Source organism: Calonectris borealis, chromosome 13, assembly GCF_964195595.1.
Source record: "Calonectris borealis chromosome 13, bCalBor7.hap1.2, whole genome shotgun sequence".
Taxonomy (NCBI): Eukaryota; Metazoa; Chordata; class Aves; order Procellariiformes; family Procellariidae; genus Calonectris; species Calonectris borealis.
In genome coordinates, this window is record NC_134324.1 from 7,679,815 (window position 1) to 7,700,044 (window position 20,230).

Genomic DNA, 20,230 nt, shown 5'->3' on the forward strand with positions numbered 1-20,230 from the left:
AATAAATGTGTTTGCTTTGGATTTTTGCTTCCTTTTTGACTGCTGCTTTTGCTTTTTTCCAGAAACCGCAATACCCATCTGTGCAAAGGACATCAGTGATGATTTGATGAAGGAGTTTGCTTTTCTTTCTGGTGAGTACGGTGAACATCTCCAGGGTCTCTCTCTCTCTGCGGTAATTAAATACTCCAGACGAACTTCCGTGCTATTTGCAAAACAATACTCCACACGGGATATTATCCATCAGGTAGTCTCCAGTGCCACTAGAAATGTTGTTAATAAAACATTGAGGCAGTTTGAAAGAGCATATTAAGTTTCTGTCTCTAACCATACTGTAAAACATTCTTACCTTCAACCACTCAACGCATTAACAAGCGTTTTGCTTTGAAAAGTATTTCTATAGGTTCCAGACCAGCGTGCTGATTTGTCCTTGAATTTCTGACTTCTTTTGCTTTTGTCCCATGTAAAGTACGCTCAGTAATAGAGGAAATATCTGGTACCTAATAGGTTTGTTTCTACCACCCGTGTGTGTGTGTTGTGCTTGAAATCGGCAGCAGGATTTGCTATTCTGGTGATGTAAAACATCCTCCGTAGTGATGGCAGCGTGTTTTCTGACCTGGCTGGTGGACCTGGGCTTTGCTGCTGGCCCTCCTCGAAAGCACGCCCAGGGAAGCATCCTTGTCTTTATTCCAGGTGGCCGAGGGAAAGACAAGGCTTGGATTATCACCCTCCCCGACAACGCTCGATTCAACGAGGTGCCCGAGGAGATCGTATCTAAAGTCTTAACATACCTAACGTCAGTCCCGAGGTATGTGGCTTCCTTCTTGCCTGTGATGGGCAGAGGTGTCGGTCCTGCCTGGGTCAGGCAGGGGATCTTCAGGGTAATGCCACGCGTGGGGGTGAGGGGCATCTTCAGCTCTCAGAGCAAGTAAGAGGGAGAAGACGAATGATGCAAGCCCTTACGGTGTCCAGGCGTGGTATTTAATGTGCCAGTAACTGCTGAGTAAAAAGTGGACATCATCCCTGTGACTTGTCAGCCTGCATGTATCATAAATTTAGGTTATTAAGTTTCTAATTAACAGCAAGCTTTCCTTAAGCTTTGACATGTGTCACCGCTTAAATATGCCATGCCACGGCAGAATAATATTTTGACATGTACAAATAGAGAGTCATTACTGTGGAAAAAGAGAATTGTAACCGGAGGAGGAGACTAATTACAGGCACGAACCGTTTGGGGTCCCCATTACAGGCGATGGCTCAGCAGCGTGCTGCAGCTCCCATTACCCGCCTGCGTCCCGGGGTTAAGCGGCTGACAGTCTGCCTGTGCCACACGCAGGGCTGTATACTTAGATTAATGGTCCTCCTATTTCTTGCTGCTGAGCCGGGTGACTCAGTTACCTGGAATGCTTAATTTCCTTGAATAATGCCCGTTTTGGCAAATTTCTTCCTGCAGGGAGAGCAGGTTGACGGCAGCGAGATGGGAGCTTTCCATCAGGGGCTGCCTTGGAAGAAGTACCGTGTTTAGCCACCTCTGCAGGAAGAAAAAGGGCCTTTGGTTCCTTTATCCTCTTTTTGGAGGGACTTTGAAGTTCCGAGGGCTCCTGGCCCACGGAGCACCGTCCCTGCGTGGACAGGAGCGCGCCATGGTGTGTGCCGGCCGGAGGAGCTTCTCCTTCTTGCTGCGTGGGCTGCCCGAATCTGTGCAGCCGTGCTTCCCAGCTCTGCCCAGTTTCTCCAAGGCTTCTTATTTCACATGACTGTGAACACCCTGGCATTAGCATGATGAGCAGTCTTGCTGTCCCTGTAATAGGTCAAACTCAATCAAGGAACTAATGAGAGCTTCAAGCTTGCTGGTGATTCAAACATGTTCAGCATGTTATTAGTAAAACCACTTTAATCATGCTTCTCTGCGCCTCCTACCACCATAACAGCCTGCCTCAATACCTGACCATCTTAAAAACATGTGCTTTTTAACACTTTGGAGTCGAAAAGGCTGTAGTGCCAGGGAGCAAGGAGAAGCATCGCATAATTGAGGGTGGAAGGTCTGTGAGGTGTGTGGTACCCCTGGGTACGTGTCCCTCCGTGGCATCGCAGCATGGCATCAGGGCTCAGGCTTTGGGCTAGAAAATCCCTAAAAGAGATAAATATTTGACCTGGGTGTCAGTTAGCTGTGGATGCACCGACAGCTCCCTACCACATACCTATGGATGGGTATGGGCCTATCAAAACCACAGGCACAGAGCCTTCCCTATGCGATCAGCAGCAAGGACTACATCTCGTCCTACTGATGGGGACCTCATGGGGTGTCAGGTCTGTAGTATTTTGGAAAGCAGAATTTCATAAAGCATTTTTCTCCTGGAAATAATTGTTAGATAAAGGAGATGGATGCCATAAGCCACTCTTCGCTCTGCAAGGTGAGTGCATTAACAACAGAGCCAGGAGGAAGATGAGTCTTGTAGGCAAATTAATTTTGCTTTAGGATTCCTGGGAAGCGTGCTGTAGGCAAGAGGCAGGTTGTATGGAAGAGCTGTAGAGAAAAATAAGTAGCAGGTCCCCACCTTCCAGCCCCGCACACCCACCTCGGGCTGGGCGGTGGGCTGCCCGCCCGCCCTCGGGCTGGCTCTGCAGAACAGCACTCCGCCATGGCGTGCTTGAAGGAGAGGCACGGGTAAGCGTGATAGATCCCCCTATTTGCAGAAAGGGGGGCCCTAAGAGTGATCTTGTTTGACTACCCAGCCTTTCGGTATTTAGACAAGCTCTGCATGTTTCCCTTGGATCGGGAAGTGAAGTACAAAGTGATTTAGAGCCATGGCTGATGACACAGAGTGATGAAACAGCGAAGGGTGCTGCTGGCTATAAATACCTCTGAATTTAAATATTAGGCAGCAGGTCCTGCTCTGATCCCACCAGCCACAAGGAGTCTCTCAGTCCTGTGATAAATCTCACAACTCCAGACTCCGGGATCCAATTTCAAGGCTTTATTTTTAGTCTGATGCGTCCTGCAACACATACAAAATTAAGGGTAAGAAAAAAAAGTGACAAGAAGCACTCGGAGAGAAATAATCCTCAGTCTGGTTATCTGTCTCCATCCTTCTGCTGCTGGATGCAAATGAACTCACCCCTTGCAGCCTTGGTGAGAAAGCATTGATTTATTTTTATTGTCAGTCTAAAAGGTACATCGCAGGACTGGAAATCTGATAAACCTGCAAGGCCTGGGTTGCAAATAGTCACAGACTTGTTCCACTAGCCCCGGCATAAATTAAAAATTTCCCACAGTAGGTTTCAAGGCTTTTGGACAGCTGGGAACTTTCTTCTTCGTGTCTGTAGGGGAACTGATAAAAGTAAATTAACATGCTGAGAGGCCACTCTCTGAATATAACCTTGTCCTGAGTAAATGGCATACTTTGGCATGCTTTTACCTGACAATGCACTGCAGCCTGGCTGCCTTTTCTAAATTACTTGGATTCTGGGGTTTTTCTTCAGGTTTTATTACAATGACAACAGTGTGTGTAAACACTATATTTTTTTTTTCTTTCAATTGCAGCCTGTTGGGAAATACCATGGGGAGTTGGGGAATTGTTTTTCATAGGACAGAGACCTACCTTTTAAAGTTTTAGGGTGTGCTGAAAAACCAAAGGGTTTTATTTTTACCTCAAACAAAAGGATCATTTTGCCACCCGCCCACCCACCCAGCTCATTTAACTTGTGGTGGGGGTGAACAGAGCTGACAGAAACCTGCAGAATCGTCTCATGTTGCCAAAACTATTTTAGCTAAAAAAGATTTTGGCTGAAAAGTCGTGCCTGATCCAGGTCACAATCTGTAACCTCAGACTTTATTACATGCAGAAGTTGTGTGTACAACCCACGCGTAAAATCTGCTATTCATTCTCTCTGCTCTTTCCTGGTGCGCCTCAATGGCAATGTATAAATATGCACTAGACCTTTGCACTTTGACGTGACATTAGAAGTCCATCAGATATAGTTGAGGGACAGCTTGGGAGTCAATTGTCATTATCAGCCAAAGGGATTTTTTTTTTTCCTCTCAGCACAACTGCCAATACCTTTTACATATATTTGTCACAGGTGTGGCTATCACAGACCAGAGCAGCCAGATGTGCATTGAATGAAAGCTCCTGCACTGGCTTCAAGTGCCTTTTTTTTCTGTTGTGAGGTTGCCAAGTATTGTCTGCCATGTGATACTTCTGAGTAATCCACTGTGTATTTTCCCTTGCCAAACATAAGAATTACCGAAGACGGTGCTTGCGGTAGGCTGCCCGCATGGGGCCGTGCCTGGTGCAGATACCTGACCCAGCTCTCGGGAGCCAGCGCGTGTACTGGGAGCCTCTCTGCAGCACTGAGACGCCTGGATAGGGTGGTGTGGGACATGACTATCCTGTTTCAGCATCCGCAAAATAAATATTGTAAATATTACCTAAGCATCCTGTAAATACACTCACATCACAGGACTAGGTTACAAGCTGGCGTAGCCTTACCTGTGTGCAAATACGATTCCAGTTTGTAATTCAGACTGCCCTGGAGCATGTATTGTGACGGGTTGAGCCTGGCTGAGCTGTACCCAGCTAGCCTGGGAAGGCAATAATTGAATTACAGACAGGAGCTGACCTGCGCGTTAGGTCACCTGCCAGACTGGGCATCCCCGGTACTGCTCGCCTGCTTGGTAAGACTGGGGATTTCAAAGCAACTTAAAGGATTTGGGTGTCAAAAGGGATGTCAGGAAGCCTGCGCTTGCAAAGTGAACCAGAGCATGTTGGAAAGTGCCTCCCGGCAATCGCTGCCTCTGCAGCGGGGCCTCAGGAGGTGCCAGGGAAGCCCTGACAGCCTGTTTCAGCACCAGCTCCCCCTCTCCCCCTGCCAGGCTGGCATCCCCCTTCCCTGGCTTGGTGTCACCTCTGTTGCCTTGTGCCAGAACAAGCCAGGATTCATCGCTTGGTTGCTGTAACCCGGGCAGGCAGGTAGCTCCCTTGGAGGGAAGAGCTCAGCGGTGAGGGCAGGGATGTGCATCTTGGGGCAGAGCTGGCGGGGGCTGCTGGTCACCCCTGAGCTGCTCAGCGGGAGCACAGCTGCCTCCCACCTCTGCAAAGTCCTTCTCAAGACCAGTGCGTGTCCACCTCCCACGCAACGCCCGTTTCAAAGGTGATGCATAACCCTGGGCTAACTGTAAGGTGGGCTTCCCAAATTTCTTGCCAGAGACTGCTGAGGGAAATATTTTGAAAGGGAATTTCGGCAATTGTGGAGATGTCAAAATGTGGTTTGCGTTCTGTCTGCTTGGGTTTGGGGTTTTTTGGGGGAACAAAGTCATATTCCCTCAAAATGTTATCTGATTACTTGGTATTTTCTTATCTCATAGTCAACATGAGTCTGACACCAAATTTATCCTAATCCTGGATAGAAGATTGGACACGTGGACATCGGTCAAAATGACTCTCCAAAAAATAGCAGTAAGTCCTCTTTAATGTTAATTTCTTTTAATGTACTAAGTCATCGTGCCCATTATGTATCACTTTCAGAAAACACTGGGAACCAGGAGCAATGATGCTTGTGCTTTCTCTCTAGGTAGCGTTTTGTTTTACGGCCCTATAATTAATTCAGTCATAGCTCTATGCCCCATTTGAGTGTGTAAATGAGCTGTTTGACTATTAACTGATTCATTTGCTTGTTTTTGTACTTCTTCATAGTGGTTCAAATGTGTTTTGTGCCATGTTCTATGCTTTTGATGGGTGGACAATTTGGCTTCCTATATGTTCTTTCTAGACACTGGTTATTAGTGAGACTATATTTTACCTAATTGTCAGTGGTTGAAAGTGTTAGGTTCTTTAAACAGGCTTCACAAGCATTTCTGTGTGGACCTGGGTGGAAAAATCTATTTTAAATGTGTATGTATGCATTCATGTATTTTAAATATCTATTACACTTGCTTATGTGCTACCCCTCTAGATCTGAACATATCTTAAAAGCAAGCTTTTTGCAACTTGGCAATGCATTGTGTCTTATGAAATCAGAGCATGGTATTACAGTAGTGCATGCGGGTGTAGAAAAGTCATGTTTATAGGTGCATGGATAGGTAGGAGCTAATCGATAAATTTAAAATAAAAATAAAATAAAAATTTGAAAATAAAGCTTTCCCAACCAGACCATGCCATGTGGGTAAGTCAGTGAAAATATTCTGGGTGTATTATTATTGCCTTTGTTTCTGCTTATAATCATTATAAACAGTATGTACGGAGAAAGAAAGCTCTTACCTGATTCTGGTTAGATCTGATAAACTTAGATCTTTTGCTATTTTAAGTATTTAGTACTGGTCCAGCTGAACTTGGCATTACAAGTGTCTAGGCTTTGATGGCATTTTGCTGATAGGCATCCAGCAGAAGGAAGAAAGTTACCTTTTTGCAGTGTGCATAAGATACCGCTGTCACTATTTTGGGTTCCGATTTTCCTGAATTTTATAAACTGAATTTCCAAGTATGGTAACCATAGAGAAGAAGCAGCATTTAAAAAGTAGTTCCTTAAAGTGATCATCAAAGTTCAGTTCTGCTGCCAGCGTTTGAACAGGTGCTAGTGCTAAGAGCATCCTTTAAGGATGATGTAGTTGCTTTGCATAGTTTGGAAGTTTCAAATGTGAAAAAATCTTGTCCTAATTTGTAGCTTCTACAGAAGTGTCACTCATTTTGTGTTAATAAGAAAATTTAATTATTTTGTGACCTTTGAGCATACACCCTATTTGTGTAGCTGTATGCGCTGTGTCTCTATGTAGAGAAGTGACTTTGCCTGTAGTATCAGGGCTGTCCATGTAAATAATGTGAAGGTGCTCTGTGCAAACAGGAATGAGGAGCAGCAAACCTGTGTCCACTAAATCTTAAGATCTTGGGAATCTTGCCTTAAAAACAGGGTCTGGCCCTAAAGGGCTGTCTTTGTGTCCAGGAGGCATTTGACTGGGCTTGCCTTTGTGCAGCTAACGCAAAAGATTAGATCTTGATTTCTTTCCAATCATAAACCGTAATCCATGCTGCATTAAAAAAATCTTTTTTCTGATCTTCGTATACTTTTGCAATAAAGAAGTGCGAATAAGCTGCATTTGAAATACACAGCGTGTCCTATTTTTTCAGCATATTTATATGCAATTGCAGCTCTGCGGTTGTGCATCTAATCCAGAAAAATTTAGTATCAGACTGTACAGATTTTTGTTTAACTCTTTGTGTATGTCTGTAATTGCATGGGCAAACCAGGCTCACACTGGTACTACTTGCTTTGGGAAGCGAGGCCCTGCTGCCAGGGTCAAGCCTCAGGTTTTGGCAGGAGCATCTTTCCTTACTTCCCCTACAAAATCCTAAACGACTTTAAAACGTTCCTTGGAGATAATTGCAGGCGGGGGAAAGGGCAGGGTAAAAGCTTTGAGCTGAGAGCCCAATCCTCGAAGGAGAGAGCTGGCCCCGTCTGCAGGATGATTTTTGGCATTCCACCTTAAAAACAAACCCGGCGCTGGGAAGGAGAGCGGGGCTGCCAGCCGGGAGCCGGCTGCCGGCGGGGCTGCCTGCTCTGCCTGCTCTGCCTGCTGCCTGCTCTGCCTGCTGCCTGCCCGCCCCGGCAGCGGGGCGAGCGCGGGGAGCGCCGCGGTGCCCCGGCCCCGGCGGCCGCGGGGCGATGGCCGAGGCGAGCCCGCGGCGCGGCGGGCGGCGGGCCGGCAGGAATGCGGTAAGGCTCCGGGCCCGGCGTGCTGCAGCGGCCAAGGACGGGGGCGGCCGCACCGCGGCGGCGAGAGGCCTTTTTGCAGCGGGGGGAGGATGGAGGGAGCGGGAATATTGGCCGGAGCGATTTTAATTGAGCGGCGGTGTTTTAGTAACATCTTCCGTGCGGGAGGAGCCAGGCTCTTCTTGCGGGCGTTGGGCATCGCTGTCCTGCAGTGCTTCTTCCAGCGCATCTCTGAGATGTCGTGGGAAAGGCTTTATTTATTGCTCTTACAGTAGGAGAAAGCCTCTGGCAGAGAGGGGGCCCTAGGTAGGATTTGTGCACCAGGGATGCTAACAGCATCTTTGGGGGTTAATTATGCAGGCGGCTAAAATAAAGGTAGCAGAGCGCTCTGGAGTTTCATTTTGGCTCTGGGGGAAGTTAAAGCTCAAATTAGCAGTACCTGGCGTTTTGTCGTATGACTTTTCCTTTAAGGGACTGCAGAAAGTCGTTCACTTCAGCACCTGTATAAGGACCGCTAGCCCCAATCTCCATTGCTCAGAAACAAACTTGCTGGCAGATACTACTTTTTCTTTACATTTATTGATTTCCAACCTCATGAATGTCCCAGTGAACTGCAGGGAAGAATATTCTCTGAAAATTGAATTCCTAAAATTAGGAAAAATCACATTAAATGTGTCAGGCTGAGATATTCACTAAGGAAGTATATAACTGTGATTTCAATGCATGCCCTTTTTTGTACTTTCTTAGCCCAGTTCGTCTATATTGATTATGTCAGGGCTATCTACGTGGTTATAGTTGAGCATGTATTTAAACAAGTTGCTGAACTGGGGCTTTAAGGTATATGGATTTGTGTCCTCAAAAGGGGAGGACTCTTCTGAGCAGGGGCTTTGGTCAGTGAGATAGTTAATAGTAGTGAAATGTTGCCAACTGCCTGATTTAGTGGAATTGCGCTGATAGTTTTCTGTCTTTCCTCGTAATGCTGCAGAGGAATAGCAGAGGGCAAAGGCTTCAGAGGGTTATTCTACATGTTTTGTTACATAAAACCAAGTTTGTCAAATGCACAAGATTCTTTTCAGTGTTGTAAATAAGATAAAACATAAGGCAGGATTAAGGACCCTTTTGTCTTTGCTTTCTTGAATATATTACGGGGAAGGGCTTTTTTTCTAGCAGTACCTTCAGTACCATTAGAGTTCAGTTTGCAGGTAACTTCTCAGCCCTTAGAAAAACTAGAATTATAGCAGTGATTAAAAAAGATATAGTCCCTTCAGGAATGTTATCCCTGAGGAATTATTGATCTTTTCATATACATAAAAAATACATATTTTTAACATTTCAACCTTTCTCTTAAGTCTGTAAGAGGCACAGGGCATGGTTTGATTGGGGGCTGTCTTTCTGCAAGCTTATTTTTTGGCTTGTTTATTTTTTCCATGCTTGAAATATATTAGGTATCATTTGCAAAGCTGTATTTCTTGGTTTTTTAGCTACTCATAAGTGCTGACCTTGATCTTATATGTATAAGATCAGCTGAAAAATCCCCAAACACTTTCTAAACTGAATGGAAATCAAATTACCTGTCCTGGAAACCCAGCTACCTCTGCAGTGAAACGTATCAAGGAGCTAAAGGGGTACGGTTGTGTGCGTATGGGACATAAAGTTGTCATCAAAGTCATCAAAGAAGAATTTGCCCCTGTGGCGGATGTGGCAGAAAGGTTTGAGTGCCAGGTTATGGTCTCTTCTTGAATGTTGTGTGGAACATGTTGGCATCCTGCATTCACGAAACCAAAGGTGTCCAAAGGCACCTTTGCTCTCAGAGAGGCATTTCACACCTTGTCACTATTGCCGTGTAGTTTTGGCAGGCGGCTCTGCTTACCTCCTGATCGCTGGTCCATCTTCCTGGAGCTGTGGGTTTCCTGCCCAAAGGCTCATAGGAGAAGACGTTCAAAGTCTACAGCTTCCCATTGACAATATGGTTTGGAGATCCAGGCCCTTCCTCCAGGGAGTCTGCTCTGCGCACAAAGGGGGCTTGTCAAAAAGGACTTGAAGGATTAGGAGAGGGCAAAACAGACTCATCTCTGCTTGAAGTGCCAAACAGGGTTAAAGGGGACAGGGGATGAAGGGGGATAATGAGATAAGACCAAGGGAAGATGTGGCTGGTTGTTCTTCTCAAAGATGCATTTTTCAGGAGGGGGTCAAGGTAGGAGCCTAAAGTTCAGAGACCTGAACACACTGTTTTGTTTGAGCTGGAAACAGTGACTTTCCCCAAACTTTGTGGGACTTCACCATTGGATTCACCTACAGTGGACTCATAACCATGCAGAAGGACCTAAAATTGCATCCTCCAAGCTCCTTTAAAGCATTGTAAGACCATTGGCCTCACAAGGCTTTGGTTCAAGTCAGTTTGAGCCATTAACACCAGGGGTGCAGGACCTGTCTTGGACCAAAAGCGTCCTATCCTTCGAGGTTTGCAGCTCATGGTGGCTCCTCGGTGATATCTTTGAAACCTTGTTGGGGGATGCTACTGTTGTCCTGTCTGCAGAGAAATGCCCACTGGGAAATGACCAGGATGTTTACATGAGGCAAACAGAGCCATGAGGGTGGGCATGAGGGAATGACACATGATGGACTCGCAGCTCTGCAGGGACGGGCACAACATTGCCGTGAACGCAGACTGACAGGTCTCTTTCTGGGATGTCCTAGTGCCGTGGGACGTGCTGGAGCCCGAAGTGTGTCAAGGACCAGCCAGGTCAGCCAACAGGCCTGGGCAGAGCAATAGCAGCGTTTACTGGGTCCAACAGAGAGCCAGTGCGGTGAGGTGGGAGAGGCAGCCAGCTTCTCTGGGACGCGCTGGAGGATGAGTGATGAGCTTGCCAGAGACTTTCCAGTGAAATATTAATGCTGTAAATTTTCAGTTCATTCAAAATGTCTACAAGCCTGTGCCAGTTCTGGTGGTGCTTTCCTCAGTGAAGGTTTTCTGCATCCCAGGCAGAGATTCTTCTCAGTCTCAAAGTGAGGAACCACTCCAACTCCTCAGAGAGATCCAGTAGCCTGTGGACGATTTTCTTTCTAGTAACATGGGAAGCTCAAGTTAAAAATCCTGAGCTGAGCAGGGTCTCCAAGATGGGCTTCTCTTCAGAGCTGCATCTAGCAGCTGGGCTGTTGGAGGGCCTGCCTGCGGTTGTCTTGCAGGAGAGCTGATCTTCCTTGTAGAGCTAATTAAACAGGCATCGAGGCAGGGAGCTGCACCGGGATCCCCGCAGCCTCTCACCCACACTTTCTTGGGCAAGACCTGTCTCCGAGCTGCGAAGGTCTGGTGATTCCATGGCCAGGTTTAGACCTTTGGCCCATCTGCAGGTTTGATGGGGTTGGAAGTTGGCTCCTTGGGTCTCATGTGGCTGTAGCCACGGCTGCGTGTCTGGGGCTGGCAGCCATTTGAGAGACGTTGTGCGCTAACCAAGTGCTGTGTAACAGAGCCAGCACAAACATCTCCGTTATTTAATGGTTTGCTCTTGTTTCTAACGCCAAATCGTTGTCCCTGGCACCATTCTTGTTGACTTCCAAAGGGTAGGAATTTGGCACTTCATTCACATTCATTTCTTTATTTTTTTTCTGCTCCTACTTAAAATAACGGCAGATCAATATATTGAGTTTATGTATGTGGCTTATTTGATCCTAAAAGTCACTGTCCGGTTCTAAGTGGAGTTGTGGGCAATGGAAGCCACAACCTGACCTTTCCTACACAAGAAAACATAGCGAATGAGTTACAATGCAGTTCATGGATGTCAGATCTCAACTTGGCTTTTTTGAACAACAGTAATGCATGTTTATGGGAGCAATCTTTGTTCTGAAGGCATAGATTAAGTGCCCTGCGGCGCAAAATACCTAAACACATTCATTACTCTCACCCTTGGTACAGATACTGCTATCATCTTTCTTGGAGGATAATGGAGGAGGATAATTTAAGGAGGAATATATGGAGAAATGTAACCTGGCCTGGCAGGATCTCAGAGAAAATCTTAATTAACTCAATTCTTTGCATCATGCACTTATTCATAATTTGATGATATGACTCCTACTTTCTTAAAAATTCTTTTTCATTCTCAAGCACCCTTTTCACAGATCTATTTAAAAACGCACCTGCCAACCATATGCTTGTAAAAAGGCTCCAGCAGCGTAGACAGGAAATTCCAAATTCTTAACACAAATTAAATGTTGCCTGGTAATTACCAGGGACAAGAAGAGTGTGCTTGATGCAGTTATGCGATGATTAGCGAGTTTGGCAATAAATTTTGCTTTTCCAATCTGTCTGTCATTCCCCTCGATGTTCCAGCCCTCTGTTCCCTGCTAAGTCGTAATTTCACTCCCCAGGTTATAATGCTGAACAGAATATATAGTATTAAAGTTTGTAATAAGTGGCCCTCCAAGGCGCCTGGCTGAACTCCTGCCTGTTCCGAAGGGACGTGGGACTGGACAATCCTCCCGCGGTTACGTCCTGTATCTCGAAACCACTTACAGTGTCTCCCTCCTGTTTTGAAAATAAGAAAAGTCTATCAGGGCAATCAGAAAAAAATACCGAGATCTGAACGATTTCCCCTTTCCGAGGCATATGAAAGCCGTTGTTGGACCTGCCACGTCCCCAGGCTGAATGTCGACTCTGTTTCCTTGCAGGCGTCTTTCCCAGGGAACCTGCACTTAGTGATGGTTCTTCGTCCCACGGGGTTTTTCCAGCGCACCTTCACTGACATTGGATTTCGGTTCAGTCAGGAGGATTTTCTACTCAAGTTACCGGTACGAGCGTGCAGAGGTGTTGTGCCTGTGCGTGGTCGGAGGCTGCCCACGCACCTCGGGTCGGGAGGGTGACAGTGTCTGCAGGCACCTCTGAGAAGAGTAACTGGGTGTCTCTGCCAGTACTGCCCTATTTACACCAAATTTCTCTCCACCGAATCTCTCCTGTAGCATTTTTCATCTTTGTACGCAGTTTGCTCCCCACAGGGCATGTCCATGGTCGTGGGTGGTGGGCTTCTCAACCTCTCCTCATCCCCCGTGTGGGCTGCATGACTCTGTGGAGGATAAAACCAGGCTCGGGAATTTGTTTGATGTCTGAAAAGTCGAAAGACACGTCTAGTGAAGCTTTTGCTATGAATTCCACCCATAATCGCCATTTCCATCTCATTGTAAACTCCATACTAACATCATGTTGGTATTTGTTTCTATAATAGTAATTGAAATCGTTTTATATTCTCAGGTCAAAGTTTCCAAGACTTCTAAAGCCACCTTGATTATAGGACATAATGAGAATAATTAAGAGAAGAAAAGTATATTTATGGAATCTAAGATTGACGCAATTACAAACCCACAAAACAAACCAATGTTTTCCTTTAGGAAATAATATGATTTTCACAAACTTTGCATTTTTTGCTCTAAAATTATTGTCATTTGCACAGTTTTGAAAATTCATGACTTATCCCAGGGCAGATCAAGACACACAAAAACTCATGAGTATATATTTATGTGAAATTGGGCAATGAGTCATAACTTATTAAAATGTATGTATTTTTTCCAGATTACTGGTCATCCCTTGCAAAAACCTGCATTACTTTTGCTTTCAGCTCTGTTCTGCAGTCAGATACTGCAGCATCTCGCTGTGCTTTGCATTTAAGGAAGAAAGGGAGATCCGGGTTGGCTTACAAAAATGGTCAAATACATCAAATAAAAGCCATGTTAAGCCATAAGCGTAAGAAGAAAGCCATGCTGTAGAACAATATTTAGAGCAAACCCAATTTCTAGATACATAAAAGATTTGTAGACTTGATCTGTGTATGACTTGGGTAGAAGTGATGATCAACCAACTAACAGGGTTGCCTTGTTTGTAGGTTGTTATGCTGAGCTCGGTTAGCGACCTGCTGACATACATTGATGAACAGCAATTAACCCCGGAGTTTGGAGGTACCCTGGAGTACTGCCACAGCGAGTGGGTCATCTTCAGGACTGTACGTACCGGGGCTGAGCACTGGGCTCTTGGGTGTTTGGGATCGATTGAGGAAGGTTTTCTGTAAGGCAATGAGCAATGGGTAGCTGAAAGTAACCCCTGAAGCCAGCTACATTTCCTCGATCAGATTTGCAAAGGAGTCAAGTGACGTTAGGCACTTGGTGGGTTTATAAGGGAATTGGATGATTATCTCCCTCTTTGATACTGCTTCCGAAAGATCTGTCTTCTTAAGCCTTTATTAAAATTCCCTTAATAGTAGATATAAAATAGGCTTTTTTTTTTAAAACGGTTGCTTTGTGTGATTAATATCACAAATGTGTGATGGGGCAATGAGACTGCTCTCTGTATACTGACTGAATGCAGAGAATTCAGAAAATTTCCTACTATTTTTGTTTCTTTGCAAGAATTTTCCTTTAATACTGCCAGGAATCAGGCATTTAATTCCCTGAGCTGTGCCTTGCCGTGTGTTTCTATGCTGCCTGTACACTCTTAGTTTTCACTGGGACTTTGTCTCCCAGATTAATGGCGGGTTGGATTCCTAATTACCTTCCCAACAAATCAAAGCACTAATGAAAAAATGACATCCTAGTGCCCCTTCTCCTGCAACATTATCCACACCAGCAGATGTGAAGCTCAGTATAAAGACGAAAGCACAAGACATTGTAGCTGGAATAACTCAAGCTATTGCTTGTGCCATTACCTTTGTGCCAGCTTACACTGATGCACTGCCAAATTAATGAACTTTTTAAATTTTTGGCTCTTAGTTTTGTTCTTTTGCACGATGTGTTAAAGTGATAACGGCATAGCTCTCACACTTGGAAGCAAAAATGACAAAATGAATGACAAAAAATGTTAGGGTTAATCTAAAAAAAGGATGAGTTTCTAGATCATAGGTGCATATGGTAGATAAGTGTCCATGTGAAGAACCTCTCTCAAAATGCTCTTATAGTATGCTCATAAAACATTTCCTGAAATTTCCATGGAGAATATATGCTGTTTAAAGAAAATATAAATGCAATCTGTTACATTTGAGTTTATTACCCAGCTCCCAAGAGCAGAGCTGGAGCTTTTTGTGTGTCCTCCAAGGGACAAGGTTTCAAGCCTCAGCGAGGCTGTCCCCTCTGCTTTTTTGGAGATTCGCTGTCAGCTGAACAGGAGACTGGCAGCTCCTGGCTGATCCAATCACCCGGTCGCAGTCGGCTTCACGCTCTTCCCCTCCTGCAACCGGTGGGAAGATCAGAGCAAAGAGCGGGGCCAGGAGAGCCCCACCTCACCCCGTGGCTGTCTGGTGTCCAGAGCTCCCAGTGGCTGTCTGGGATGAGCTGGGGAGGTACCAGCAGCACTCATTTCCATCCCACTGTCTCCAGTTTGTCTCCAGCACAATGCTTAGCCTCTCTCCTTTGTCCTCTTGGTGAAGCTCTGGATGAGGTGGCCGTGGTGCCAGACTGCCTTGTAACCCACCATTTGGGCTTGCAAAGCTGGAAACGTCCATCACCAACAAGCCAGATACATCTCCAAAGCCTTACTGCCTGGAGGTGGTTCATAGTGTGGGTTAACCAGAGGAGAAGGAAGATAGAAGAAGAATTACAGGAATATGTGAGATGGATCCTATGGTGGCTTCTGCTATAGACCTCCAATACGTGCTAGGAAAAATCTCAGAGTGCACAAGAACAGGGAGCAGAAAACAAAGCATGAGGTATCTCTGCCCAATATTATCCTTATTTAAGTCCCTGTTGTGAATTCAAACTGCACTAAAAGCCACCTGGCCACGTGTTGGTGGCCACTAGCTAATGCACCGCAGCATCCATCAGCTCCGTCTGCAGTGGACATCCCACCCACCTCTCCAGAGCAAGCTGTTGGGCTCCTCTGCAGATCTCAGCCTTGGCTTTTTGCGCTCTCTTGATGAGCTGTAGGGATATCCTGAATCCCAAGCTGATTGCAATTATCGTCTCCCACCAGGCAATAGAGAGTTTTGCACTAACCGTGAAGGAAATTGCACAGATGTTACAATCCTTTGGCACGGAGCTGGCAGAGACCGAGCTACCAGACGACATGTATTCCATCGAGCGCATCCTGGCCCTGCGCACAGAAAAGTACTACCAGCTCAAGGTATGTCTCAGCAGCCGCTCCGCCCCGTGTTTCCAGCCCCTGTTTGCGCAGCAAGATGGGATTTCTGGGGTTGGACTGCCTGTTTGTTCGGTGCCCACTCCTTCTTCCCTCCCATGCATGTGTACGTGTTGACAGACAAAATAAAACACAGCATGACTGTTTCTGTATGTTACCCGTGCGTTTGCCATCCACTCAAGCAAATTACCCTGCCAGCATCCAGCAAACTGTCTCTGCTGCCGCCTCCTTACTGGCTGCAGAAGTTGGTGTCTACGGTGTGCTCCTCCCGTGGGCTTTGCCCGTCTGGCTGGCAGGAGGGTGGGTGGGAGGCTTCGTCACCTGTGGGTTTGTGCCCCCGGTGGGGTTCCCTCCGCTTCACCCCCATGGCTGGAGGAAGCTGCACGCAAAGATCATCAGCGGGTCGGGAGGGGTGGTTTGTCCCCAGGTCCCTCCGCCTGATGCGGCTTCGCCGGGGGGACATGGGGAACTGTGCGGGAGAGCATCCGAGGTGAAGATTTCTTGTGAGCGTGTGGTACAGAGCATTCATGATGTGAGCCCTGTCTTCACGTGAGCCTTCATGCTTCATCTTAAACATTTGTGTCTTTAATATTTTAAGATTTTTTTTCAACTGTTTGTGCTTGTGACGACAATTATTGTAGGAGGCAGTGGAAGCTTTAGTGCAGCCAGCTGCTGCTATATCAAGCTGTTGTCGTTGCTGCTCCTGCATCTTTCTGGGGACAGCACAGGCCTGTCCCCAAACCCTCACTTCAGAAACGGTTCCCGTGTTAATAGCCGTGCTGTGCGGCTGAAGAATGAGCTCCTTTGCTTTATGACAGGATTCGTTTACATAAGTCCAAGAAGTGTATCTATTTTCGTTTATAATCATTTGTCATCCACGAGACAGCGAGCTCCCAGAAGGCTGCCTGCACGAAATAGGCAAAATGACATCCGAAGGGTGCTGGGTGTAGGCTGGGTGTGTATAGAAAGTATCATTATAGATACTGCCAATAGTCCTTTGTTTCTTCTTTGAAAATAAAGAGAGCTGTAGTATAAAACAGCAGCTACATATGTTGCACTCTGATGTACTGACTTAAACTTCATGCTTAGGACTATAGCCAAAGTGTAGGGGGCAAATACCGGCTACACGATGTAGTCCTGTATATAAACCAGTCAGTAATACACACTTTCCTCTGTGGAGGAATAAAACACGTCGTGTGTTTTCATTTGCATATAAAGCACAGCAGCACTCAGTACAAGACATCTGTTGCTTTTAATGTCTCGTCTATTAATTTCGAATATCAAAACCACTCGTTGGCTTTTGACTGAAATGAAGTCTGTTGGCTTTTTTCTTTTGTTCCTTCTAAGACCATGAAAGATGAAAGCAGATGAGAAACTGTGCACAGATTGTGGTGACAGCAAGACATGGGATCCTTGTCTCTCTCATGACAACCCCAAGATTGGTACAGCTGATTCCTGAATTCAAATAATGAGTCGATCAGAATAATTTATGTAGCTGTGATACTGAACAGAACCTGCTTGCAAACACAATGAAAAAATGACAGAAATTAATTAAACAGAGTAACTAAGAAATTAACCTCTTTGATATACCGAATGGGAGAAAATCAAGTTAACACCTGTTTGACAGTCAGGCTACTTTGTTGTACGTATAATGAAAGGCTTTGAATCAAAAGGGGAACGCGGGGCTCTGGAGAGTGAGGTGCAAGAGGATGAAATAACAGCCACCTGCAGTCTAAAGCATGCTGCATAATTCCTCTTCCCTTTTGAGTCTCCTGGATGTGGTGGTATCAAAAGGAGATGGGGTTTTTGCCTTGCCGTCATTTTCCGTGATGTTTTAGCGATAGGGATGCAAACCAGCAGCCGACACTTTGTGTGTGGGAGAGGAGAAGCTCCTGCAGCCGTGTCCTTCTGCTCTTGGGCTGCTGCCCTGAAGGTGCTGTTATGTTTAGGTTGCTGTGAGCTATCTGGGGCAGGCAGATGTTTAAGCAAGTCTGTGCTTTCTGCATCTTCTCCCTAAAGTGGTTTTGCCGTTGTTTCGCTTGCAATAGAAATCTGGCCATCTCCTAGGATGGGGTCTTACTCCCCCAGGAGCTGGCTCTCCAGTGGAGCCGTGCACAGGTCTCTCCTTCAGGGCTTCTTCCAGCTCGGTTCATCAGCCACATCTATGTTCTCCTTCCTTCTCACCTCTGTGTTTGGTCTCTTTTTTTCTGAAAATAATTGACTAAATGTACCTGTTTACTTTGGGACTGAGCCCAACACAGCACAAAGCACCTCAGCTGATGTTAATGAACACACCAAGGGCTGAAATTTTTCCTAAGTGGAGGTTACATTGAAAGTGCCGACTTGCCTCTATATGTAGAGGCTCTCGTAAGTGGTGCCACGTGGTCTCAGTCCCAGCTTTTTCCCGCTATGGGATGCTCTTCCTACAACCCCCTGTGATGACCTTGATGGAGAAGCAAAGCCTCCAAGCTGCAGAAATACTTGCCTGAATACATGAACTTGTAGATAGGTACCTAATACAATCCCACCTGCTCACCGAGAGAGACACGTGGTAGTGCTGTCCTCCTGCCTCTTGAACCATTTTGTGGCCTGATGTTTTCATGTGTGCCAGTTTCCACCCAGCCTGGCCACCAGTCCATGAGCCTCCTCCAGCTCCAGGGGCTAACCCCACGTTAAGGGGGCTAAAACATCTGCAGGGAGTCCTTTGGCATGATGGATACTGGTGCTTCATTTCGTACAGGGAAACTAAGGCAGGAGAAACACAAAATGACTTATCCTTACCTCTGAATCAGAAATGTTTTGCATTATACAGGAGGATATTACAGCAGTCACAAAAGAGGGAAACTTGCTTTTGAGCAGTTTTGAAGAGCCAGACTCCAGGGAATGCAGTCAGGACCAACACCGCGAGAGGCCTGGGGACTGGGAGACCGTGAATCGGTGAGTACACTGTGTTCCTCATTTGCCTGATTTCTGAGTGGAAACACTCAAGTTATTTAAGCGTGGATGTGTTGTTTAGGTCACCTGTCAAACAGGTAAAGACAAAGATACCAGAGTTTTGCTCCAGACCCATCAAATTACTGGGTGACTTCTGTCACATGGCTTTGACCTGCTTTGATTTTTTTCCCCCACTGATACGATGAGGCTGTGGAGCAGATGCAGGGTTCTCCCATGCCAGGCTCCCAGGTATTATTCAGATAAATGGAGACAGCAACAACTGTTTCAACACAGGTGCTGTCATCTGCAGCGATGATTTCATGCAAGTTCTCTCTCAGATCTTCACAAGTCATATATACACATCCGTTGACTTCTCCTGAGAGCTTGGGTCCAGAAGACCTGAATAGGTGATCTCTAGGGCTTGTCCATCTCTGCTTGTCCTCTGTTTGCAAATTGTTCCAATCCTGTCCTTTTTCTGTGCTCAAGGTTACTTGGTCAGCTGCACGAGATGGAGACTGCTTTTGATGGCTTCTGGGAAAAACATCAGTTAAAAATGGAGCAATATTTACAGCTGTGGAAGTTTGAGCAAAGTTTTCAAGAGGTATGATCAGATGCACTTCTGTTGGCAGAAGGAAGAGCTGGAGACGAAAAGGAGGGGAGAGGAGAGAAGTTTTTATGCTTTTTATTTTGAGTGTGTTTAATTTATGCTGCTGTTCCTTGACTCTGGCAGGTCTAGCTAGCTTGGGGAGACCATAGCGCTTCCTCATTCCAAGCTAATTTAGGTATCGCTGCCCTGCAGTCGCATAGATTTTGCTGATAGAAGCATCTTTGAATTTAGAAATTAGTTCTTGGACACTAGTTTTATTATTGGATTTAGCAGTCTTAGCTAAAGTGTGATTAATTTTGGTCTGAGAATGATTTTCTGCCTGTGCTTTGTATCCTTTTGCAGCAGTCTTCTTCTTTGTGTCTAGGTCAAGAATGCCATTGAATTTTTAATGGGTCAGCAAGCGGAGCTGCCCGACACTGGCGACAGTGTCCCCCAAGTAAAACAGAGGCTCAAGGACTTGGGTCATTTCGATGGTATGGCTCAGGTGAGATAATCTTTCACAGAAGGAGGCACTAATGAAACACGAGAGGCACGTCCTGTGTTTGTGGTAGGAGGTGTTTCCTGAAATTACCTGGTTCTGGTGTAATTCGTTAGTAAGTGGCTGCACAAAAGGATTGATTTCATGTCTTTGCTCTGCGCAGCAATGCTGTGATCACTCTGAAAGCCAGGAACAGGGTATTTAATTATCATACTTAAAATAAATTGCTGAGCCACCATGAAAATCCAGAACAGATAAAGGTCTGAACATAGGGGAGGCGTGGGAGTTAATGAGCTGGAAGAAGAATTATTTATATGCTAAGTGCTTTAGCAGTGCTAATAGGCAGAGACTTGTTACCAGGCACATGGAGAGGCAAAAAAGTTGCTATCTTGACGTG

At 45.9% G+C, this 20,230-nt stretch overlaps 1 protein-coding gene across 1 annotated transcript in view; it reads left to right on the plus strand.

The window, feature by feature from the left end:
* Positions 1-20,230, plus strand: part of MCF2 (MCF.2 cell line derived transforming sequence) — a 60,091-nt gene that overhangs the window by 13,036 nt on the left and 26,825 nt on the right. The window contains exons 5-13 of the mRNA XM_075162698.1: positions 63-131; positions 691-805; positions 5,366-5,456; positions 12,370-12,489; positions 13,575-13,691; positions 15,650-15,799; positions 18,627-18,751; positions 19,235-19,349; positions 19,720-19,839. Of these exons, the coding sequence (XP_075018799.1) occupies positions 63-131; positions 691-805; positions 5,366-5,456; positions 12,370-12,489; positions 13,575-13,691; positions 15,650-15,799; positions 18,627-18,751; positions 19,235-19,349; positions 19,720-19,839 (1,022 nt within the window). The remainder of the gene's footprint in view (positions 1-62; positions 132-690; positions 806-5,365; positions 5,457-12,369; positions 12,490-13,574; positions 13,692-15,649; positions 15,800-18,626; positions 18,752-19,234; positions 19,350-19,719; positions 19,840-20,230) is intronic.